The sequence below is a fragment of the Manacus candei genome, unplaced genomic scaffold (assembly GCF_025592945.1).
Source record: "Manacus candei isolate 608988 ecotype Guabito, Panama unplaced genomic scaffold, ASM2559294v1 h1tg000003l, whole genome shotgun sequence".
NCBI classification, from domain to species: domain Eukaryota; kingdom Metazoa; phylum Chordata; class Aves; order Passeriformes; family Pipridae; genus Manacus; species Manacus candei.
Window position 1 is genome coordinate 17765421 of NW_026138051.1, and position 25770 is coordinate 17791190.

The 25770-nt window shown below is 52.5% G+C and overlaps 1 protein-coding gene across 4 annotated transcripts in view; it reads left to right on the forward strand.

Moving 5' to 3' along the window:
* The window catches only part of MID2 (midline 2), a 78017-nt gene extending 72032 nt beyond the window's left edge, over nt 1-5985 (forward strand). The window contains exons 9-11 of one of the 4 annotated variants that reach the window (XR_007905033.1): nt 1398-1605; nt 2001-3775; nt 3814-5984. Coding sequence is in view for 3 of the 4 variants with exons in the window: in XM_051790846.1 (XP_051646806.1) it covers nt 1398-1605; nt 2001-2403 (611 nt within the window). In the remaining variant the exon portion in view is untranslated. Of the gene's footprint in view, nt 1-1397; nt 1606-2000 lie in introns of those variants that run through there. The other 3 variants (XM_051790846.1, XM_051790859.1, XM_051790868.1) reach the window with 3 other exon arrangements.
* Nucleotides 5986-25770: the final 19785 nt, after the last annotated feature.

The following is a 25770-nucleotide window of genomic DNA, read 5'->3' on the forward strand; positions in this document are numbered from 1 at the left end:
GAAGTTTCCTTTACCCCCTGAAAAAAAACTCAGCCTGGCTGGGCAAAGCCACTCAGGCAGGGAAGGGGGAGTGTCAGGGGCTGGGCAGTGCAGGCAGGGCTGCCCATGGGCAGTGATACACCAACCCCCTGACCCTCCATGCTGAGGATGTCTGTGTGCATGGGTGTTTTCCTGACCCCCACCCGTGCCCTGGCAAGGCTGCATGGCACCAACACCTGGAGCCTGTGGAGAAACCCTGATGGTGGAATGTGTGGGGGAGCTGGTGCCCAGAGCAATGGCGCTTGTTGGCGTGAGGGAGGGCAGGTGCTCGCAGGGCTGTGTGGGGTTATCCATGCAAGCAGCACAGCCAGCACGTGTCCTTTGGCAAGCAGTTTGACTTTGTGTGCTGGTAGTGTTACAGAGGAGATGCAGTTGGGTTTCAAGCCAGCATCAGGGATCTGCAGAATCCGTCAGCCTCAGTTCTGTGAATTGTGGAGGAAGCCCGGGCCGGGCACTCATTGCCAGCCTGGTGCTCTCACCTCCCATCCAACTCCACTGGACACGGGCTGGACCCAATGCCTTAGACATGCTTCCACACCCTGGACTGTGCTCTCTGAGCAACGAGATTGTGTTTGGCAGCAGAGAAGTACGGATGCACAGCAGACAAGACCCCGGCTGTGTGCCCTCTAACACGTAACTGCAGCCTGAGCACTGTGAGGAGCAGTCTGTGCCAACAGCTGATGGGATTCAGGGCCGGGCTCAGTGCCACCAGGCTGCACTTAGCCCAGCACTTACTGCTCTGTCCCTTTCCTGTGCTTATGTCACTCTTATGACTGCTAATAGTGTACAGATCCATTCAGGAATTCAGGCTGCACGCCCTGCCCAGGTTTGGCTCGCAGTGCATCCATCCTGATGGCATCTTCAGTGCCGTTCCCATTACCAGGGGACACCCTTGTTTCTGCCACATTTTGCATCGTTAGTGGAGGACAAAAGGAAACTTGAAGGGGAAATAAACACTGGAAGGGGGTAATGCCCAATAAGGAGACCTTGGACATCTCCAGCCCCTCATTTGGGGGTCTCTGTGACAGGACAATGCAGCCCTTCCCAACAATGCTGCCCATCCTGGCTGCTCTCCAGTCAGGATCCTCCTCCAGGAGCAGAAAGCTCACTCTCTGGAGCTCATATATCTTTGCATTTTCAAGTTTCACCTCCTTTCCCTCTCTTTGGCCTGAGAAGGTGAGTGAATGTGCTGCTTTTGTCCCTACTGGATATCTGTAATCCAGAGTTCTCAGCTGGTAGGGGAACCCGTGGCTCATGGAGGATAGCCAAAGAGCCCATGACAGACCTTTTCTGCCATGTTCTCCCCGCACAGTGATGCTAACAACACAAATCCTAATCCATGTGTCCCCTCCCCACAGGTCAGCCATTCAAGCTGGACCCCAAGATGGCTCACAAGAAGCTGAAGATCTCCAACGATGGGCTGCAGATGGAGAAGGATGAGAGCTCCTTGAAGAAGAGCCACACGCCAGAGAGGTTCAGTGGGACGGGCTGCTATGGGGCAGCTGGCAACGTCTTCATCGACAGCGGCTGCCACTACTGGGAGGTCGTGGTGGGATCCTCCACCTGGTAGGCACCACCTGTGTGTGCGGGGGGTGCTTTCCCAGTCCAGCCTCTGCCAGGTGTTTTTTGGGCGTGTGAAGCTGTTGCTGTGCCACTTCCATAGATAGGTGGGCTCCGGAAGCACAGAGTGCTGCTTCCACAGGCAGGTGGGCTCTGAAGGCACGGGGTGCCTCTTCCACAGGCAGGTGGGCTCTGAAGGCATGGGGTGCCTCTTCCACAGGCAGGTGGGCTCTGAAAGCATGGGGTGCCTCTTCCACAGGCAGGTAGGCTCTGAAAGCATGGGGTGCCTCTTCCACAGGCAGGTGGGCTCTGAAAGCGTGGGGTGCCGCAGCCATCAGAGCTGAGCTCGGTCCTGCGCTGGGGGCTGGAGGGTGCTGAGCGAAGCTTCTCCTCTCCTGCAGGTACGCCATCGGCGTGGCTTACAAGTCGGCCCCCAAAAATGAGTGGATCGGGAAGAACTCCTCTTCCTGGGTTTTCTCCCGCTGCAACAACAACTTTGTGGTGCGGCACAACAACAAGGAGATGCTGGTGGAGGTGCACCCGCAGATGAAGCGCCTCGGCGTCCTCCTGGACTATGACAACAACGCGCTCTCCTTCTACGACCCGGCCAACTCCCTCCACCTCCACACCTTCGAAGTCTCCTTCATCCTGCCAGTGTGTCCCACCTTCACCATCTGGAACAAATCCCTGATGATCCTCTCGGGGCTGCCTGCCCCGGATTTCATTGATTACCCCGAGCAGCAGGAGTGTAACTGCCGGCCCCAGGAGTCCCCATACGTGTCAGGAATGAAAGCCTGTCACTAGGCTGCCCAGGCCTGCCCGTGCCCCGCGGCGGCACTGGCCATGCCGGTGGGTGCCGGTGGTCGGAGCCGCCGGCTGGGAGCCCCCTGGCAGCCGTGCCGGAGAGCCGCCGTGCCACCCCAGCAACCGAGCGCCATCCACAACCAGCTCCGTCTTGTTTTAAGGGGAAAGTGGAAGAACCTCGAACCGCAGCTGGAAATAAACTGCTGGTGGTGAGCTCCAGCGTGCATGAGGGCAGCTGGAGCAGCACCTTGACGGTGGCTCCCATCCATCCCTCCCCAAGTGGATTGTCACCCGTCTTCCTTCAGGGGCTGGAAAGGCTGGGGTGGGTTTCGGGGTGACCTGAGGTGCCGTGGTGGTCAGGGGACAGCTCGTGTGTCCTGTGAGGCACCGGTTGGGACAGGAGGGATGGGTTCTGGAGCCTGCTGGCAGCTGGTCTGTGGAACTGGAGCCACTGAGCAGTGCTTTTCAGGGAGATCTTTCCGTGTGGCTGAGGCTCAGTAGCTTCCCTGGTGGGGTGAATAATGCGTGGAGCCCTTGGGCTTGGTGAGCACTGACGTGGTGGATGGATGGTGGTTATGTGGTGGGGGGGATGGTTATGTGGCTAATGGTCTGTGAGAGCAGAGGCAGCACTGAGGACGGTCCCACTGCCTGTCCATGCTGCAGCTGGCCTGTTCCCAAAGCATTTTCTGGGTCTGCAGTCCCACAGTGGAGAGCCACGGATCCCCACCCCAGCACGTCTCCTCCTTTGAGAACTCCCCAGTAGCCAGGCAGGCCTGCATCCTTGAGGAGCTTCGGCCCCTGGTACAGAGGTTTGGCAGCTGCTCCTTCCCAACACGGGGTCTGGACAGCGGTGCCCTTGCTCCATTAGTGCCCTGTCTGGTGTCCCAGCAGAAACAAACTCATCTTTCTGCTCTGAGCCCACAGTAGAGTCCTGTCCGAAGATCATCTCTATGCTTTATGACCCAAATCTCAGTATATGACCCCAGATCTTGGCTCCTGGTTTGTTCTCCGCCATGCCAGGGGATTGGACTGGGTGAATTTTAAAGGTCCCTTTCAGCCCAAACTATTCCATGATTCTGTGGCAGTGGGAGCACAAAGCCATCCTGCTTACTCTGTGGCAAAGGACTGGAGACCCAAGGGCTCCAGACTCTGGTTACTGGGAGCTCTTCGGCTGCTGCCAGTGCACCCAGTAACCCCAAACATCAAGTCCCCTGGTCAGGCTCCATTTTCTAGATTTAGTTAAGAGGCCAGGAGGAACTGGGCCAGCACACGGTCCCTGTGTCACAGCAGGGGTCTGTGGCACACTTTGAGTCTGGTGAGTGGGAGGGTGGCCAGAACATCGGAGGGGGACAAGGAGGTCAGGCATTGTGGTGTGGGACAAGGAGGTCAGGCATTGTGGTGTGGCCCAAGGTAGCTGGTGCTTGAGCTTTGCTCCATGGGATTTGAAACCCCTTTTCCTCCTCTGGATGTGGTGCCTCAGTGGGACTGGGGACCACTGAGCCAGGACCTCCCAGGTCTGCCAGCTGTTCCCTTCCTTTGGAGCTTGCTGAAGGTAAGTTTGCCCCTGCTTGCCAAACCTCATTTCCTTCTATGACAGGGTGACCCTCCCCTAGTTGATCTAGGAAAGCCAGTAGATGGAATCTAAAAGCAAAGCTTTTGATGCTGTCTCTCCTAGGACCCTTCTGGACAAACTGTCCAACCCACAGCTGAATAACCATGTTAAACAGTGGGTGAGCAACTGGCTCATGGGTCAGGCACAGAGGGCACAAAGACAGTGGCTGAGGTGACATCAGGCTGGCATCAGTCACTAGTGGGGTTCTGCAGGGCTCCATCCTCGGCCCCGTTCTCTTCAACATATTAATTAACAACTTGGATGCAGGACTGAAAGGAATACTAAGTAAGTTTGCTGATGACACTAAATTGGGAGGAGCTGCTGACTCCCTCGAGGGCAGAGACCTCAACAAATCAGAGAGATGGGCAATCACCAACCATATGAAGTTTAACAAGGGCAAGTGCTGGATTCTGCACCTGGGGCAGGGCAACCCTGGTTGTGTGTATAAACTGGGGAATGAGAGGCTGGAGAGCAGCATGGCATCCCTCCGTGTCTCCAGGCTGCAGTTTTTGGGAAAGGGAGGCAGGCGGCACCTCAGGGAAGGATCTGCTGCCTGCCCTGCTGATCTGCTGCCTGCCCTGCTGGGTTTGTCTCTGATCCAGGCTGCTTTCCAAGGGTGCCTGGCAGAGCCAGCACAGGGGATACATCCCTCCCTCCTGAGCAGACGGAGCAGCTCTGTTTGCTTCTCCCAGCTCCAGGGCACAGGTGGGGTTGCAGCAGGGGTGCATCTGCTGTCCCCACAGCCTGGCACACAACCCTGGTTCATTCTGGGAGGTTGTCACCCTTTTCAGTTGGCTGTTTTTCATGGGAAACTCTCATGGAAGTCCCTTCCCCATGTTCTGGTCCCATCTGGGGCTGCTCATACTGTGTCACTCAGATGGATGCCAAGCACTGGAGATGGATGTTGGCACTGGCAATCTGAGTGTCGAGCTCCCTGCCAGCACCACTGGGACGGGCTCGTGGAGGACTCAGCACATCTTCAACTCGAAGACCACGAGCCCTTAACGTGACGTTTGCACCTGATGAAATTGCACTAATTACAGGGACCCCCCACAGGCGTCTCAGACCCAGCCAGGTAGGAGGGTGGCGGGGGGAGCTGGAGGAGCCCTGCACCCCAAGCAGGCAGCTCCAGGGCTGAGGGCCTTTCCCAGTCACACACATGGTCCTGTCCCAGTGCTGGAAGCAGAGCCTATCCAAGTGTCACCAGGAGTTGGGGAGCAGCAGCCCCATCCCTGGGCCCTGCTCAGGATGTGATTCAGGGGCAGGACATGGGGGTGGTCTGGGGTGCTGCTGCCAGCTCCTCTGCTCCTGGTGCACAGTTGTACAGATTTGGGATGTGTGAGCTCCTGGCTCCCCTCAGCCTCCCCTTCCACATGTAACATTCCTGCTTCGGTTTTAACTGGGGGGAGGGTTGTTCTTTCTATTGTTTTTTTCCCCTTTTTGTTGGGTTGGTTGTTTTGGGGGGGGGCAACTTCTTTGTTAATGTGTATATATATATATATATATATAAAATATAATATAATATATATATGTTACTGGGTATGTCTGTGTGGGGGGAGGTCATGAGATGGGGGCAGCCCTGGGATCTTCTCTTTGGCCATCACGGTGTTCTCCAAACTTGCCAAGACACACATGTGGCCATGCATCCACAGGAGCAGAGGGGGTATGTGGTACCATCCACCAGCAGCTTTCCTTGTGCTGGGTTCAGCTCAAGGGGTGGGGTGGCTGGGCACACAGGCTGCTAAAGCTCCATCCGAAAACATCCGTACGCATAAATATTGTTCACCCTGCTGCCAGCCCTTGGAGGATGTCACATTGTCCAGTTTATCAAGACACCAAGTGCCTCAGCCTGCCTCTCCCCAGCCTTGGATGGCCTGGACATCTTCAAGTGCCAGTCAGGTCTTTCTGGACCCCAGGTCCCACTCGCCCCCCCAGTGACTCAGAGCTGTGGGAGGGCAGGGATGGAGCCTGACCCTGCTGCCCTCAAGCCCAGGTCCCCCCAGTGCCCTGGAGCTGTGGGAGGGCAGGAATGGAGCCTGACCTGTCCTTCCCAACAGTGTGGGGCTGAGCTGGTGGTGGGGCCAGGCACCAGCCATGACATCCCCGCCCTCCGCAGAGCCCCTTCATGCACAGAGACTGGCAGCCAGCAAGGAGGAACACAGGGATTGCCCTCTCTCAGCCCCAGCCTTGGGCTCCCAAATCCCCCAGCCCCTTTCACTCACCCCGGCTCTCACAACAGGACCCTGTGGTGGCAGAAGGACAGGGATCCTCTGCGCATGGATGTGCCTGATGCTGCTCCTGCCATGCTGCTGGCAGGATTCCGGCCTCGGTGGCTCAGGCTGCAAGTGGGTGTTGCTGTGAATCACCAGGATGGATGTTAGCCCAGTGCTTGGAGAGCTGGCGGGGCTGGGAGTTGCTGGAAAAGGCACGCCTTGGGAAAGCAGGGTCCCGGGGTGCTGGGAATCACACCCTCCCATCCCTCATCCCTCCACCTCAGTGGAATGAGGGGAAGCTCCACACTGTCACTCCAGAGATTGCTTCATTGTTAAATGGGGAAATGAGTCGTGGGAGGGAGGGGTGCATTTTCCTTTCCATGGCTGTGCTTCATTATCCCGACCCTGAAACCCATCTCCAGAAAAAACCACAGCCCAAGGCATCCATTGGGATGAGGAGCACCGGGCACTGGGACAGCACTCAGTGCCAGCTGAGGGTACAGGCATGACTGGGGGATACTGGGCAAGTGGAGAGCAGATGGCAAAGGCTCAGCCTGTACTGGGTTGGTGCTGTGGCAGAAACGTGGCAGTGTCACCTCCATGTCTTCTGGCCGTGCCCAAACCCCCTGGGAGCCATCACCACCATTGGACTCTCCCTTCTCCCACTTTCCCCTCCAGCCAGTGCCAGGCACAACCAGCTACTCCAGCCCTCACGAATGCTGGGAGTGGTCCAGGTCTCTGTCACAGTCCCTGGAAACCAGGGGAAGCTTTACCCTGTGAAAAGGATGTAATCCCTCGTCACCTATTTTCCCGAAGCAGCTGGTGTGGGCAAGAGCCCAGGAAGGAGCTTTTCCCTCCCTCTTACTGCTTTATCTGGTGCCTTTCACTATCAGCCTCAGGTTTCTAGGAAACAGCATCGCTTGTTGTGAAAGCCAATTTTAAATCATCACTGATGTGGCAGGTTGCTTCATGGAAAGGGAAAGGCTGTACTGAGATGATGGAATGAGCTTTGCTGCTGCTTTCCAGGAATGTGCTTTAAACATGAGAGGCTTCAGTGTCACAAATGCCACAAATCAAACCAGAAATGGATTCTTCAAGTCAGCCAGGAGGGGGAAAAAACAGCATGTGGCATGGCTTGGGAGGGCTAATGGCAGGTTTTGTGGGGCTGAGGGTTTGGTTTTGGCTTTTTATTTTTCATTTCCTCGGGAGTTCATGAAATAGGAAATAAAACTGTCGAAGTTTAAAAACCCACTGCCTGGAAGCCCTGGGGCTTTTACCCCTGCTCTGGGGAGCTGCAAGGTGAAGAGACAGGAGAAATTACTGGGTTTATATAGCAAGTGACATCAAAAAATGCCTCATCTGTCCCTGTCTGCAGCAGCAATGGCTTGCACTGGGATGGGATAATCCTTGCCAGGAACACACACTGCAGCCCCTCCATCCAGGAATGGAAATTCCTTTAACTGGTGATTTCACTCCAGGTTAAAAAAAACCCAGTAGTTTAATAAAATGACAGAACAGAAAATTACACTCTGAGCTGCTCACAGACCGCACAGGGCAAACGAGTTATAGAGTGAGCTGGCCCAAATTAATCCTTAATAGAACTTTAATTGAGATTTTAAATACTCATCTGAAGCACCAGCCCTTAAAACTGAGTGTTCCTGATCATTAGACACATCAAAGCATCGTTAAATATCTTGTAGGAATATTCTTGGTCTGGCTGTGATGGACAACACCTGGAATGAGACCAGAAGCCTTCATTGAAGAATTTGTGGATTTAAGGCATGCAGGCAGTAAGGTAGTGAGGACATCAGTGCTTGTGTCTCAGACTAAAAATGGCTACTGGGCGAACCTGATGAACCCATCCTGAGCTGCAGGAACTGTCCTGAGCTGCAGGAACTTCCCTGAGCTGCAGGAACCCAGCCTGAGCTTCAGGAGCCCATCCTGAGCTGCCAGAACCCATCCTGAGTGACAGGAATGGTTCCTGAGCAGGAACCATCCTGACACACCTGAAGCAGGCAGCCAGGAACTCTAGCCCTTCACTGGGACTTGTAAATCTCATCTAGCCCCTCTCCTGGGAACACCTATCCAGCCTCACCACAGCATCCTCCCTGCCCCAGAGCCGGTCAGGAGCAACACAGGGACTGTTAATGGAATTGGGTCCAGTTCTCCATGGCAACGAGCAAGAACTGGGTCAGTGCAGGATGCGAGCACTGAGCACTCCCAGGAGTTTTAAAAGTAAACATCAGCCAGAAAGAAAGGAAGGGGGGGTGTTGAGGGGACCCTGGGGCCCCCAGAGCTGCAGGAGGGCTCCCATCACCACTTGCCACAGGGGAGTCCCAGCCCTGTGCAGGGAGAGGGGGCACGAGAAGGTTCCTGTGGGTAATTCTGTGTGTGACAGCAGACCCAGGGCTGCACAGGGCAGGGGCCTGTGTGGTCCCCAAGGCACACACAGCCCTCCATGCCTCCAGTCAGCAAGTGTGCCTAGAACTGTGCCCTTCCCTCTATTTCCCACTGCTCCGAGCCAAGAGTCTTCTCTCCACACGGCTCTTGCTCTCCTGCCTCCCCAGCTCTAATTTACCCCTGTCTATTTACACAGGTGAGCAGGCTGAGATCCGCCACCAGAATTCTCTGTGCAGAGGCCATCCACGTGAAAACCCTCATTACAGCTCCTTGCTGGCAGGAGCTGTGCTTGGCACACTGCCTTTGATCAGCTGGATGCTTGGATCGAGCTTGGACCTGAGCGACGTGGCCACTGCCTTTGCTCTGCGCTCAGAAGCCTCGTGGTGGAGGCTCCATCATTATCCTGCTGCCAACACAGAGGTGCCTCTGCCATGACAGCCCTTCAGTAATTACCTGAGTGACAGGAACAGTGCTGAGCTGTCGGGGCAGCAGGGATGGGTGAGGTGGTTTGAGGGGGCTGCAGAGTGCAGCAGGAGGAACTGGGTGGAACTGGAGGTCGGGACTGGATGATCCTTAAGGGGCCCTTCCATGCGAAACCATTCCACGATTCTATGATTCTGTGAAGTTAAACAGCAGCTGCAGGTTTTGAGAACAATGAGGAAATGACCTGCAGATTTTCCCCAAGGCCAGTCAGAGCCATGAATTCAGCCGCCGTGGTTACTGATGGTCACGAGGAACCGTCACCACCTTCAGCTGATCTGATGTTTTAATTGATACCTGGGCTCTGAGCTTTCATGTACCAAAATGGGGCTGCCATTTGGCAGACCTTTGGCTTTCATTTGTCATTAAAATCCCTCTGTTTTGTTCCCAGTGTGTCACCCTGATGTGAATAACTTCTCTGGAGTGGTGCCTTCATTTATAAAATGGGCTTTTTAATCCTGCTCCACCTGATAATGAATTAAACACGCTCTTAACATTCACACAGCACCTGGAAGACAGAGGGAAGTGCTGTTGATGACAAAATTACAGTGTTATATTATTACACTGACTGTATGAATAGCAGCATCCTCTGAGCACCTTCATCCTCGTGCTGTAATGGAGCCTGAGCCCCTTCCCTGCACACCCACACACCCTGACCCACCTCACAGCCACAGCTCTTCCCAATCCAGTCATTACCACAAAGGTCCAAGTTGGCCAGTGTGGAGATGGCCACAGCTCTGCATGGCCTGGGAAGGTGGACGAGGGGGAAGGTGGACAGGTCGAGTTGTGACACTGCTCTGTGTCACTGCATTCCTCATCTGCCCAGGGGAGGCAGCACTGGAGCAGTTTGGGGCTGGTTAATGGGATGGGAGCCTTTATCCCTGACAACAGTGGCACGTCAGGTGCTGCTCACATCGTTCTAGGGGACACCCACATCCCCAAGGCTCCTGAGCCAGGTGGGATTTGCCCCCTGGTTGGTGAAGGTAATGTAAACGAATCTTACCACATATGGTTCCATGGGCTCTGGGATCTGCCCCCCCATGCCCTCTACACAGCCCTCCCCACGTATCTGTGACTGTCCCACTGCTGTGTTTAGCCTTAATCCCCTTAGAATCATAGAATCATGAACATCTTGAGTTGGAAGTAGCCCATAAGGATCATCCACTCCAACTCCTGGCCCTGCACAGGACACCCCAAGAATCCCACCATGTGCCTGAGAACATTATCCAAACACTTCTTGAGCTCTGTCAGGTTTGAGGCCATGACCACTGCCCTGGGCAGCCTGTTCAGTGCCCAACAATCCTCTGGGGGAAGAACCTTTTCCTATTATTCAACCTAAACCTCCCCTGACACAGCTCCAGCCATTCCCTCAGATGGAGATACAGAAGGAGGGACCTTAAAATGAGCCCCTCCTGTCCTCACTGGTCTGGTGTTCTCTTTCACTGGCTGCCAATCAAACAGGTGCTGCTGCTTCCAGAAAGGCTTTGAGGGAAAAAAAGGTGCTGGTTTTTCTGAAGAAGGTGCCAAGGTACTAATGGGGCTGGGTCAGCTGGGGACAGTTTATCACTGTGGTCCCAGGGCTGAGCACAGCTCAGGGTTGTCACATCCAATGGGATGGAGAGCTCTGGGAACTGTCTATGTGCTGGCCTGGGAGCTCTGTGACCTCCCAACACCAGCTCAGCTCAGCCAGAGTTGGTCTGGGAAGAAAAGCGCTGTTCTGTAGGTGTGCCAGCTCACAGCAAGCAGGTTGGTGCTTCAGAGCAAAACTCAGGTGAGTAAAGGGTGTTCGGGATCTAAAAATGGGGTCACAGGAAAAATTGAGTCCCTGGGGGCTGGGGGAAGAGAGGAGGGGGGTTCTGGCCAGCTCTCAGTCAGGGCCATGGCACAGCATGAGAGGTTCAGGGTCAAGTCTCAATATGGCACAAAGACATCAGAAAACTCTTTGAAATGAAGCAGAAATTAGGAGCCTTCACCACTAGGAAGGTTTTTGAGCCAGATCTCGTGATGTGCCTACAAGCAAGTTCCCTAAATGGTATCTCTGAAAGATCCCAGTGGGATGTTCCTCAGCATCACGTTTTCACCTGCATCATCTCAGGTGTCAGGGGGTCACCCCGTGCTCCAGCCCTGCCCCCACTTTGCTCACACCCCCACCAGCTGAGACCCCCTCCAAAGGCAGCTCCCGTGGGATTTTTTGACTTCAGCCCCTTGAGAAGCATCAGTGTGACAAGTTCCTGCCCCTCTAGGTAGGCTCTTACCTGGCTCAGCAGCAGCCATGTGGGAGGAAACAACTTCCTGGACCTCCTTTCCCAAAATCCATCTTCTCCATGCCCAGCTCCAGCCCAGTGCTGCTGGGTGGCTGCACAGAGGAACTGCCTGTCGAGCCACGGCCGAGCAACCAGAAACAAGGGTAGTGGAGGAATTTGTAATTAAATTGCCATTAGATGGGTAGCAGATTGTCTGGCAGCTGACAGTGAGTGAAAACGCTCCATTCTGTCATGTTTTATCAGCATGAAAACCATTTGCAAGTGCTCTAATTACATTCCTAATTGCCAATGTGATTAGGGACCTGCAGCTGTTCATTAAGCGAGTGTCACCCACAGCCAGCAATCTGGAGGAGAGAATATTTAATTAATTGAATAGCACACTGGATCAGGAGATGGCCAGACCTGGAACCTGGGAATCCTGTGCTGAATGAAGCTGGTGGGCAGCAGTCATCTCCTTACAGCTCTGCCACGGTGTCACACAGCCTCTGTCAGGAACCTAATAATCATAAAACACAGGTTTCTGTCCACATTACTCCCACAGGAACTCTCCTGCCCTGATGGGCAAGAACCAACTGCTAATGTCCAGCCAAGTTTTTACCTTCTAGCAGGTAAGTCTCCCGATGGTTCCCTCTGCCTTGCTGCTGCTTCCCAGGTGGCCCTTGCTGCCTCCAGTGACCAGGGCTCATCCCCAAACAGGGATGAGGGCTTCAAAGCGTCCCATTCAGCTCCTTTCCCTGACATTCCATCTCCACTTGCCAGTCCTCTCTTCTTTCCAGCCTTCCCTCCACCAGTCCTCCCTTCTCCTTCCTCAAACACACCGAGAGCTCAGATGGGGTTTCCCATTGGCACAGGTTGCCCAGAGAAGCTGTGGCTGCCCCATCCCTGGGAGTGTTCAAGGCCAGGTTGGATGGGACTCTGAGCAACCTGGTCTAGTGGAAGGTGTCCCTGCCCATGGCAGGGGCTTGGAACAGAATGATTTTTAAGGTCCCTTCCAAAGCAAACCATTCAATGATTCCATGATTCTCTGGTTCTACTTCCAGTTCCCCCTTCTTGCCTGAGCAGCCACACAGACAACTGGAGTGCATCCAGATCAGCTCATTTCTTCAAATTTAACATACTCTGGTGCCTTAAAATATTCCTGGTCACAACAGGAATAGTTTTAGAAGGCTTCACCTCGATCCCTGTTTAATTTCCACTTAAGAAAATGTCACTGTGGATGTTTAATAAGAATTAATTCTGGGTTTTGCACAGTTATTTTCAATTAAATAACCCCAAGTGTTTCCTGACTCTTCAAACAGACACTAAAGCACATCAAATCCCGCTCCCCATCCATTAACTCCAGCGCTCATGTCCCTGCAGCCCGGAGCTCCCAGCCCTGCAGTCACTCCACTGCTCAGGGATGATGAGGTGCTGCAGCTCCAGGCTGGCTCTGCCTTGACAGGGATCCATTTGAGGTGATGCCAGGATCCTTCTCAGCCTGGAGATGGTTTTATCCCAAACACTCGAGCTGGCGCTGGAGGGTCAGGGCTGCCTGTAGTCATAGTCGGGCTGTGGAATTGTTCCTTTCTCAGGTTCTGGGTCAGGGGTTCTGGCAGAAGGAGGAGGGGACACCCAGGGGATGTTTCAGCCCCTCTGCTTCCCCTCTGGGCTCCCCATGTATCCAAACCTGTCTCTGGCCCTGCTACCTGCTTCCCTGAGAAGCTGCTTTAATAAAAAACTGTCAGTAAATAAATAAATAATTAAATAGGGAATCCACTGCAGAGCCAATTATTCCTCCTTTCATCTCCTTGCACCGTTTTTTTTTCTCCCTTGCTGAAGTGCAGTGCTTTGCACTTGTTATTATTGAATTTTCTATCATTGATTTTGGGCTATTTCTTCAGCACGTGGAGATTATCCTGAATTCTGAGCCTGCTTCTCCCCCTGCAAACCTGCAGCACGTAGACACACAGAATTGTTTAGGCTGGTAAAGGCCTCTGGGACCATTAAGCCCAACCATTCTCCCCATAGTGCCAAGCCCAGCACTAACCCACATCCCCAAGTGCCACATCCACAGAACCCATGCCCAGGCAGTGTCCTCTCCCCTCCACTAGCAAATGACCCTGTTTCACTCTCAGCCACCTTCTGGGGTGCTGATAGTGATGCTGGTCCCTGCCCAAACTGTTCCCTTCAGCAGCTGCAGCCCCAGATCCCAGAAAACTGCTCCCATCAGCCCCCACCTGTCTCTACCAAAGACACCCATGGAAACGTGGTTCTCCAAGGAAACACTTCTCCAAGCAGCAGATGCCTCACTGGAGGAATGGCAGCAGGAGAGTGTGGCAGGAGAGGAAGGCAACAGCAGCCTGATCAGGATGAAAGGCATTTTTATATGTGCTGGTGAAAATGGATTCAATAAATATCTGCCCCACCACAGCTGCCAAAGCCATCGCCCATAACAAAAACCCCCCTCCTCTCCCACTGCCCCCTCCCTGTGCAGGGAGGATGTGGGTGCAGAGATCCACAGCTCTGAAACCTTGGCTGAGGAAGAAAAACACCTGAAGTTACCTTTTGTGATTGTCTGTTAGAGCTCCATCACCCTTCCCCCCCCCCATCCCAAGTAAATCCTGCCAGCTCAACAGAGCTCAAAGCAGCATGGGGAAAGAGGCACGGGAATCATGGACAAAAACACCAGCAGGGACGGAGATGGGAATGTATGGGGTGGGTTTGTCTGCCTCATCTCGGATGTCTCCTTTTGGAGAAGGGTAACTGGGCTTGGACCCCAGGGAGCCCTTGCTCTGACAAATCACCAGCAGGACATAGGGCGAGAAAAGGCAAATGGTGCCTCTGGTGTTCAGAGCGTCCTTGATCCTGTTGCTTCATGGGGTGGACTCTTCTCCATTGCCTCTTGCACCCTCACCCGCTCCCTGCTTGAAATTCCTCTCTCTCCTTCCTGCTCCCTGTCCCTCTCCCTGCTCCTTTTTTCTTCTCCCTGCTCCCACACCCTCTCCCTGATGCCCACAGCTCAGGCATCCTTTGCCTGGGAGTTGCCATGCGCTCTGTCTGCTCCATCTCCCTTTCCATTTCTCTTCCCTCACAGCTCCTACACGGACCCAAACAGTCCCTTGTCATGGTCCAAGCGCAGGATGACGTGCAGAGGTGTGGTACATGTCAGGCACTTCCCTGGCACCAACGTGCCCATTTCCCACCTCACTGTAGGCACAAGGGGCTCTCCAGGGCCAATTCCCAGGGTGGCAGAGGCAGGACATCACCCCCCAGCCCACTCCTCTTCCTTCCCAGCAGCGCTAATTGACGCCAGGCAAACCCCAGCTCTCATTAGTGCGAATTGCATCACCCCGGCCCTGGGTCAGACGGTGGATTCATCAATTCATCACAGCCGGAGGGGTGAGCGAGGCAGCCCGAAGGCTCCGGCTCCGCTCAGTCCCGTCCTCTCCAGGGCTGGGACCCAATTAGAGCCAAGTGCCGGGGGCGTCTGTCCACCAGCACCACACTAAATGACTGCTCCTGTTCACATTAGAGCGGCTGGAGAGGCGCGGAGTGACAATTACTCCCTCTAATTAATGGCCAGATTAAAACGGGTCTCAGTTCTACCCAGTAATTTGAAAATGAGAGACTCCATAACCGTCCCCAGCACATGAGAGCGTCATCCTCCTAAAGAGCTTTCAATGAAGATCTTTGAGCTGCTGTTACACAGAGGCCATGAATTACTGGCTGTGTTTAAGACAGACACATTATTTATTGAACTCATGGAATTAAGCCTTTCTAGTCTGCTGGAGACGACCTCGAGCAGACGTGATTCACAGCCCGGCGCTCTGGCAGCCCTCGCCGTGGCACGCGGCACGCCGGGGCCAGGCACAGCCAGGCTAATTCACGGCTCCGTGTTGCTGCAGCCTGATACATTATTAATCAGTCCAACTTTGGGAAGTCCAGATTTATGCTGGTTTTAATTAGGCTGTTCTCTTTTTAATCTCCGTGTACGCGCAGGGCTGATGGCACACGGCGACAGACACCGAGGGGTGTGTTCAGGAGCCCCCTTACCTCCTCCTCGCTCAGACCCACCTCGAGGGTTGCAATTAGGATTCACATCCACGACAACGCCACCAAGCACATCCCTCGTTCCTCCCAAGTCATCAGCGGGATCTTTGGAATGATTTTGAGAAGGTAAACCCGAGGCTGTGAGAGAAATGACCTTGAACTGAACGCACGGGAAGCACCGCAGCACGTTTGGTATGCAGCATCCATTCCGGAGAGGGAACATTCCCCCCGTGCTAGAAAATGAGTCCTGAAGAGGAACGAGGTGCTTGGAATATGCAATCAGCCATTGTCTCCCTCGCAGCAGGGAGGAGGAGCACGGGCTGGCCCTGTCCCACGGAGTGAGGGAGAGGAGGGCTCTCAGGGGCAGTGAGAGCTGAAGGGATGTCCAGTACACCCACAGCACCCAGGGGTAGGGAATTCAAATGAAATTCTGCAGAAGTAAACAGAGAGTAGTAAAATAGCTCAGCACAGCATTGGGGTAGTAAATAGAGCAGGAGTGCAAATGGAGGAGCCGGGGAAATGTCCCCATTACATTTCTATCCTTTCCATTTCCAAACCCAATATGAGATTTCAGCAGCACGCCATGCTGGCTGCTGGGGAAGAAATGAGATTTAAACAGACACACCACCACAGTGTTTTTTTCTGGGGGAAGAAACAAAAGGGCCCATTCCCACCTTTAGCTCACCATAAAATGTAAGACTTAAATAGCCTCCATCACCAAAGGTGCTCGACCTAAGCAAGCAACAGTGTGACGTGGAAGTGATGCTGACAGGGTGGGGAGGCATCCCCATGACATCCTTGTGGCATTCCCACAGCGTCCCCCAGCACAGGGAAGTATGAGCCACATGGTACACAGCACAGGGAAAGAAACCAGAGTGTTGGGAACATGGAGGAGCATGGAAAGGATGAGCAGGAGCAGCTGCTTTTTTCCCTACATAACATTCCAAGCTTAGTGGGATCTTAGATCCAGATCTGCCAGTGCTGCAGAACACTGTTATGGTACTTCCAAAGATGCTCATATAGAACAAAGTCTTGAAAAATTAGCAGAAACTGCTATCTGCTCATATAATAAAGTTCCCCTCCAGTCCCCAAACACAGGGTGGTGGTTTCCTGCCCTGAGACAGGGAACAACCCCTGAAACAGCCCAACCCAGGCCTGGTGGTTGCAGGCAGCACAGAGAGCTCAACTCAGCCCGGGAGCTAACACCGTGCAGTAAATAACAACAGAACAACCCAGAGTCACCCATGGATCATTTATCACCCTACATGCACAGGAGGGCAGCAAGGGGATGATAAAAGTCTGTTCAGATTAGTGGCTCAAGGAATTAGGGTGGAAGGAAATCGCATGGGTGCTGGAAGACACCTCTCTGCCAGTGGAAACTGCATGAGCCACATACACACCCCTCTGCCGTGTAACCCTGTAGTTTGGATGCTGTGTAACCCTGTAGTTTGGATGCTGTGTAACCCTGTAGTTTGGATGCTGTGTAACCCTTTAGCGTGGATAACTCAGGTTGCACAAAGGATTTCCTCTCCTCCCTAGTATCTAGCACTGGTAATTTCTGTCATCGCCAACTTTAGGGCACTTCAAGGTTTTGTGCTGGTCTCCTTCCCTGCTCCCCTGGCTGCTGATGAGCAGAGAACCCTGTATCCTGACGCCAGAAACATCCTCAAGAAAGTTAAAAATAAAAAGTAAGAGCTTTATTACAAAACCAGATGAAAAGCTGAAATAAAATGAATATACCTAAGGTAAAAAGAAAACAGTTGAAACCAGAATTCCCCCTTTCTTCCTTTTTTCCCTTGTGTTTGTATCCATATACACATATTTAGAGAACTTCAAACAATTTCGCTTCCATTTCAGCTGATCTTTTAACTCATTTCCAAGCACTTTGTAAAATGAAAAGACATGGGAACTCCTCCTTCTGGAAATGCCAAGACCCAGTTTCTGCATCAACCATTTCAAACCACTTATCCACTCAGCAGCTTTTCAGATCGAGGAGTCACCGAGGCTGCACATGTATCTGCAGGCAGATGGATTTTTAAATTAAAAAAAAAAAGGGGGGGAAAGCTTAATCCAGGGCTCCCTGAGGGGCTGCCAGTGACAGAGCTGGTTGAGATGTGGCCATGGCATTGGGAAGGGCCAGGCTGGGGTGATGAGCTTTGGTGAGGTGATGGGCTTCCCTTCTCCTGCATCCTTCCCAGTCCCGGTGAACCAGTCCTGGGGTCTCCAGTACACCTGGTCTGTGGCTCTGACACACCTCTCACTTAATCCCTTTGGATGGAGAGGGAATTCACCCCTTCAGACCCAGCAGAATCCTTGGGAAAGCAAAAACCTTTTCCTGACCAAGCAGTCAGGCTCAAAAAAATGCTGTGTGTGACCCAGAGGGGACACCTCCCAATGAAAAGGGTCTCTGAGGGAAAAACAATGAAGATGAATTTCATAAACATTATGTTGTGGAGCATCTGAAAGGGTTGGTTCTTTCCTTTCAAAGGAATGATCAGGAAGGTCTGGAGGAGAGCCTACAAGCCCCTGCACTGCCTGGGAAAGAGATCAGGACTTGATACATCTGACACAAGTTAAAAAAGATGCTTGCTACAAGAAATCCCAAAGTATTAAGGAACACTCACCTCCTGCCCAGCTCTAAAATGTGTGGTGGCAGTGCTGAGTGGGATGGGATGGCGGTGACCTGTGTCCCACCCTGCTGTCACCAATGGGACCCTTGGCAGAGCACCGCAGTGGGAAGGGCTGGCTCCTGGCATGGAGTCTGCCTGGGTCCTGGGAGAGGCTGGGAGCCCTGTCAGGAGTGTCCCCACACCATGGCAGCACCAGCTGTCACCACCACAGCTCATGGGAGGGTGTTCCCCCTCTTCTCCTTTGCCAAAATCCACTGTGAAACAGAGTGAAGAGTAATGCAGTGGGAGGGACCTGTCACTACCTGGCATTGAGGCTGATGATGGAATTCCTCAGGGGCAGCCAGTCTGTCAGGCACAAACAACACTATGACTGCCAGTGGGAAGGCTTCAGCTCCCTGATAACTCCATCTCAGCCCTGTGTCTGGGATCATTTCACGGGTATGCAGGTGCCTCTGTGTGCAAATGGACGGATCCCTACTAGACTTGTAAATTTTAACTGGGTTTTGGTTATTTTTTGAAACACCTGGGCATAGTTGCGTGATTCAGCAGGGTCAGTGCCCCTGTAGTGATGCCTGTTCATTGCAAACAGGATCATCACTTTGCCAAAATCCACAAACCCTTCCCACTCATGCACCACCAGCTCCTCACTCAGCACAGTAATGCCCTGGGCTTCAGACCAGGTCATGTCCTGGATTTACCAGCAGTTTATAGCATTACCTTCATCTTCGAGGCCGACAGCAATGTCTTATCACACATTTCCCAGCACAAACACAGTATCTTTGGGGCTTGGGTGAGGTGACCTTTAAAGGTCCCTTCCAACCCAAACTATTCTGTGATCCTTTGATCTTTTTCAGTCCACCGGACCTCGAAGGATTGCGCTGCGACCAACAGCACTCCACATCAGTGGTGCTCAGCGAGACAGCAGCTTATCAAATCACCTGAAACACTCACTGTGTTCAGCAGCTTGTGCCATGATGGAGAGCCTGACAGGGCAATGGAAGTGATGCTGTTAAGCCAGGACTGGTGCTGGGATTATTGCCAAGAGGTGGTGGATATCCCCTGAAGGGCAGAATGTTCATGCTTGAACGGCTTCCCTTTATGAAATAAGGAGCAAGTGCAGGTATTAAACCTGCCTCACAGAGCAAAGCCTAAGCTGACCCTGAACATGTCTGGCACCTGGAAGATGAAAATCAGAGCAACTGAAAAATATCATTCAGCAGCAGATGTTGAATCCACTCCCAGAACACATCTGCTCGACACCAGTACCAGGCTGTGTGGTAAGTCTTAAATGAGCCAGCACCCCCAAATAAATCCTCTGGGGCCCTAGAGGCCACCTCACCTCCAAGAAAACATTGGGTGCAGGTGTCCCATGCCATTGTGGAAGACTTATAACCTCTCAATTTCCATGGGCTCTATGGGAGACCCCAATGCTTCTCGAAAGACAGTGACTGTCAATGAAGACACTCCAGACCATGTCAAACAACATCAAACCTGTACATTCTGATACCCAGGGTGACTGTGGCCAGTGATGGGTTCTGGAAAGGTCCTCTAAGATCTTCACTAACACGCCCATTGCAGGCACCATTGGCATGGCCAGGGCAAACTCCAACATGTTGGGCCATGCCCACGAGCCATGTGACATTTCCTGCGAAGGTCTGAACATTCTCTGACCGCCCCATAATGACTTAAGCTGCATGTTTTGCCAGTCTTTAAATAAGATACTGTCACCTAGGCACACAAAGCCCGGTGTGGCTCACCCCCACGTGCTCCAGCGAGGATTGAAGTGTCACATCCAAGACATCTGTGAGGTGTGGTTGGATGCACAAGGAGCAAAATAGGACCCCAGACAGACACTTCGGTGCTCTTTCCACCCCGGACAGATGGTCTCCCTGTGCACCCCTGTCCATGAGTTGGTTTGGCTCAAAAGAGTCAGGAGTGACAAATTCTGACCGGACACCCAGACCAAGCACGGTGGTCCCAGCGTAGCTCTCCAGGGAAAACTTGGCAGAAATAACCACATTTTAACATTTTTGTTGGCCTTACATGGGTTTTGCCTTTTCCCCAAAGCTTCCAAGGGTTTAAATCAAGATGACTTGAATGACCAGTTCATCCCCACGGATCTGCAGGAGACACAATTATTATTGATTTTCCAATGAAAACCCAATGATCTGGGCAGTGCCTGCAACAGCCAGAGACAAAAAACCCTGTCATGTTCTTGACACGTGTTTTCAACAATTTCAGCAACATTTTCTCCCCTGCAGCAGCCCCAGCTGACCCTTCCACCCCCACATACACACACCAGGGCAGGGGCAAAGCATTTTTTGTTCAACCCAACATTTAAACAAGGAAATAAATAAAACTGCTCTGGATTACTCCCAAATGAAAATGTTACTGTTTTCTTGTTGAAGTATTTCATTTTGAGGGGAGTTGTTTCATTTTAATGTAAAAAAAAAAAAAACCAAACCCACGTTGCATTTCAGATCACTAATTTTGAAAGAGAAATAAGCTTTTTCTCTTTAAAAAAAAATCTTAATATTAGACATTTCAACTTCCCCCTAAACAACTACACTTTTCAGTTTACCTTGGCTCTGTGAATCACTTCACTCCAAATCCATTTTTCAAGGGATAAGTTGTTTTCCTGCTGCATGCCACCCAGCTCCTCTTACGAGCAGGAGAATCCTGCCTCTGCCAGGCCCTGCTCCAGCAGCTCTTGCCTTGTTGAAATTACAGTCAGAACCAATTACCACAGTCACCAGCCCGGCCTTTCCCTCAGCTGCATTTTCTGTCTGACAGGGTAAGATCCTATTCATGTAGTATTTTGCAACAATTTTCTCTCTGAAAACAATTTCCCCCTTACTACGAGAGACCCGATTTCCAGATCCATTTTCCTCCCACCAGCTTTTTTCTCTTTTCATTTCTTTCTTTTTTTTTTTTTTACCATGTAATTTTAACTGCTGGGAAAAAAAAAAAATTCTATTTACCTTCCTTGCCTTTTCCCAAACAATATCTGATTTCTCAGCACTGACAACTCCAACCTTTCTCTCCCTGCCCCAGGGCTGCAGCCACAGAGGAGGCAGAGGAGGGAATGCAAAGGGGGTTGTTTAAGGTGAGGGGACACTTTCCCATACCATGAAAGGGCTCTGTCACCCCCTGTTATTGGGATGCAGGACAGGAGCATCGCAGCTGCCCCATCTCCTCCCACAAACTCTGGAAGCAGAGCAGAAAAAAAGGGATTTACAGCCACTCCTGACATCTCTGGTGGCTTTGCCTGTGAGCACCTCTCCCAGAGATTCCTTATTCTCCTACTCCCTCCTCCAGCTCCAAGAGGCTCTTTAGGCAGCACCATCGTGCTTTGAGTGAACAAATAATAAATCACAATGTGAGCTCTTCAGTTGCATCTCCGCTCCCTCATCTCCAGTCTGGAATTCTCACAGTGCTCCTCTGAGATCTGTGGCTCCCACGGACATGCCCAGTGCTGGGCCATGCTCCTACCAGCACCAGGACACTGGGATCTTGCCAGAGCACCCAACCCAGGGCACCTGGACACCAGGATTTCCATTCACCCTGCAGTTTAACACAGTTTTTAATCCTCCACCAGGCTCCAGCTCCTTCCCTTCATTCTACTTCAGCTCTTCCTGCTCTGAGTCAGTCCAGGAGCAGGACTGAGAAACTCATTGTTGAGTTTCTCTTCCAGCAATTAAGGATGCTGTTGTGTCCCCATGCAGGTGTAACCTTGGAAATAACAATTGTTTACCTTCCTAGGTTTATGTTGTTTTCACAGTTACTGACCACAGTTTCAGAGACCCTTTACCAAACCTCTGCTTAAATGGAGCAGAGGAGCAGCCAAGTCCATCCACCGCCAGCCAGGGGGGCCGAGAGCTTCCATCTGCTGCAGTAGCAGACCCCAGTCATCCATCTGAGATCACCCATCAGCCAGATACACCCCCACCACCACCCACCTCCCCTCCTGGAACCAGGAGGGCCCAGAGCAGTGAGCCATGGCTGAGACAGGCTGTGGAAAATGGAAAATAAGTGAAATGAAAATAAAAAGTAGAACACTGTGGAAGCTTCCCCATCTACAGTGGGACAAGTAGTGCCCACTAGACACAGAGGAGAGACCATGGCAGGGGGTGCCAGCTGGGTGCCCTCCTGGCCAGGAGCTGCAGGGGTCCTGGAGACTCTCCACCCTGTGGCACCCTCAGACCTGCTGCCGGGCCAGGGCCAGTGCAGCCCTGTACAACCAAACCAAACCAGGATGGTATCATGTGGAATCTCCATATCCAAGCCAGTCCATGAAAGGATCATGTGGAATCTCTGTACTGCAGCACAGGCTTTATTGCTGACCCCCTCAAGGCACGCCACAGGCCTGGCAGCAGCAAGGGTACCATCAGAGGACCCACAGGAGCTGGTGGCAGGGCTGGAGTGTCACCCACACCAGAGACATGTGCTGCTCTCTGTGCCACCAGCCAAGGAGCATCATCCTGAATCCCACTGTCCTGGAACACAGGCAAGAGATCAACCCACACCTGATGCACCGTGCGGACACTCTTTGCCTTTCCTGGAGCAGAAACCACCTGCAAAGTCACATCCACTGCATCCACAAGGGAAGAATCCAGTCACAGAGACAGAAGGAGCCCCTAGTGCTCCAGCACCAGCTCCAGGTAATGCCACACAGGGGTCCCACTGCTCACAGGAAAGAGAGACCCCAGGAGATGAAGATCCCAGTACAACACAGCACCTTGGGCTGTTCCTGGCTGCTGGCTCAGGCACTGCACTTTATCCAGGGGGAGTTCAAGTGCTCCCACACCAAGTAGTTTTTGGGTCACCTCAGCAAAGCTAATGGCAACACTCTTATTTTAAAGCCTTTCTGCTAAGCCAAGGCACTTTCCTCTCCTCTTGAGCCATTTTTAAGGCAGTTAATGAGGAGCAGAAGCCCTTACTTGGGTTTTTTTCCCCACTGTCATGTATAATAAATGCAGTTTTGATTAAATTTTTACACGTTGCTTAATGCATCAAACAGGAATTTGCTATTCCCCTGGCAGCACAACACAAATCCCTCCTTGGCACAACACTCATTCCCCAGACTGATCTGCACTGTCACTTCCACAGGAAGAAAAGCCAGCAGTGACAGTTTCCTGGGAGATGCCGAGACAACAGCTGCTCCAAGGTTTTCAATAAACATGCCTTCATTTCACAACTCCAGTACAAACATGGTGATGGTAAATAACCCATCGCAGATGGAGGGAGCCAGGTAACCTTCCCATCTGTGCAAACATACACTTATTCCTGGCAGAAACTTGGAATCTTGTTCATTCAGAGCCCTGTATAACTCAGCAAAAACAAGGATCTGCTTGAGGCAGCCTTATCCAAACTCGAGGCTAATTAAAGCACATTTCAGCTTTGGCTGGGAAACTCTGTTTTAGAGAATGTGGGTGTTTTTCCAAAGGCTGCGTGTATTCAGCAATATCTTCAGGGCACTTAGGACAGGCTACTGTCTCAAACCATGACAATAGCCCAGAAAAATCTAGTGGGCATCTCAGCATCCCTACCCGTGGCAGGGGGATTGGAACTAGATGATCTTTGAAGTCCCTTCCAAACTTTACCAGGCCACTTACAACTACTTCCTAACTCCCATCAAACAAGCTGCAGGAGCACCTCAGGAAGCAAGTAAAGCCCACATCAGGCAGATGCTTCCAGAGGCTGCATTCCATGGATCCAGCCTTCTGCTCTGTCACCCTCGGAAGGACCCAAGTGCAGCTCTCACCCTGCATATCAAAGCTGCTGGGCCCACCGTGCTGCCATCTCCCTTTCCTGTGCTGGCCCAGGGTCCAGCTGCAGGATGGGATCCTGCTTTCAGCACCATGGGTCTGGGGGCTGAGGGAGGGGACACACCCACACAGGGAAGAATTTCTTCCCAATATTGCATCTAACCTTGCCCCCTGTCAGTGGGAAACCATTCCCCTTTGTCCTGTGACTCCAGGCCCTTGTCCGAAGTCCCTCTGCAGCTCTCTTGGAGTGCCCTTAGACACTGGAAGGGGCTCTCAGGTCTCCCCAGAGCCTTCTCTTCTCCAGGCTAAACAACCCCATCTCTCCCAGCCTGTCTCCAGAACAGAAGTGATCCAGCCCTCCATTTCTCTGGCAGGAATTATCCCTTTCCCAGCTCTCCCAACCTGCAAGATATCTCTAAACAATGACAGTGTTTTTTGGGTTAAAGGCAGGAAACTGAAGGTAACAACGTGACAGCGATTACAGCACGCACTTTCATTGGGAGCAGGGGAGGGATTCCCATCAATGAATCACTTGACCGACTTCTATTTCATTTAGGTTTTTACTACACATCTTTGTTGTAGTGGCTGTGATTAATCTGGATAATTTCCCCAGGCAATAAACACCAGGGCAGTAAATCACTGGTCAGGAAGGAGCCAGCACTGGCCAGAGCCAACAGCCACCATTGCCTGGGTACCAGCACAGGTGGATACCTGGGGTGGAGGCAGTTATGCAGGATTTCCACACCCCTGAAAGTGTTCAAGGCCAGGTTGGATGGGACTTGGAGCAGCCTGGTCTATGGAAGGTGTCCCTGCCCATGGCAGGGGAGATGAAACTGGGTGGTCCCTTCCAGCCTAAACCATGTGATTCCATGATTTCTAGGAGCCCTTGGACGGTTCTGCCCTGGGAGGATACAATGTGATGGGCCAGGTTATCTTGGTCTGTTGTGCAGTGGGAAAGGGGACACACAGTAGGAAAGGGAACACACAGCATTTGGAAGGAATAAGGTTTTTGCTGGGACACTGGGTCCTACCTGGAAAAGGATCAAACCCCCTCAGAGAAGTCACCCAGCCCTGTAAATGCCTTGAGGTTTGCTCTTGTTGTCCCCCATGTGGTCTCAATGGATGGACTCCATGGTGGGCATCTGGTCTGAGGATCAGGCTGAGTTGATTCTGGTGATTTTATCACCATCTCACACACCAGAGAACACAGTTCCACTGATGCTGGAGCAGCCATGGGCACCTCTCAGGTCTCATTAACTTACCTGGAATATATCCATGGAACCAGCATGTGAGGACAAGCCCTGTGGAGAGAGCAACTTGGGAAAAGAGTGGGAAGGAGGAAAGAGCCCACAGAGTGACTTTGGTATGTGTAGCCAGAGGCTCCATCATACCCAGCCCAACCTCACTGCTGGAGTCATCCCCAGCATTCCGCTTTTCCCAGGTTTTGCCCCTACATTCCTGCAGGCACCATTCAGGACTTCTTGTCCCACAACAGCCATGGGATCTCAGGGGGGATCCTGCACCTTTTTCCCGTCACTGACTGAGTGGTGCCTAGGAAATACTGATGCCATAGTCCTTGGGCTTGGCCAAGTAAGTTGGGTTCCTCCAGGAGGGGCAGAACCTACACCAGACGTGGTCCAGATGCCTTCAGAGTGAGGAGGAATGTCCCTCACTACTCCACGTGCCATGGTGCACCATCCAGCTGCCTTTGAAGCTTTCTAATCTGGAGGAAATAACTGATCCAAAGTCAGTGAGGGAAAGCAGTTCTGGTCACCCCCTTTCCTTGGGGCAGGAGTGCCCAGCAGGAGGGTCAGGTGCCCCTGGACTCAGGGAGCCCCACGTTGCTCCTGCTGTTGGCAGCACAGGAGGGATTCCTGTATGAGGAAGCTGAGCCGTGGGCAGTTCAGTGGACAGGTCAAATCCATACAAAGTTCCACAGGGTGGGAAGAGTCTCTGGAATTCTCACTCCAG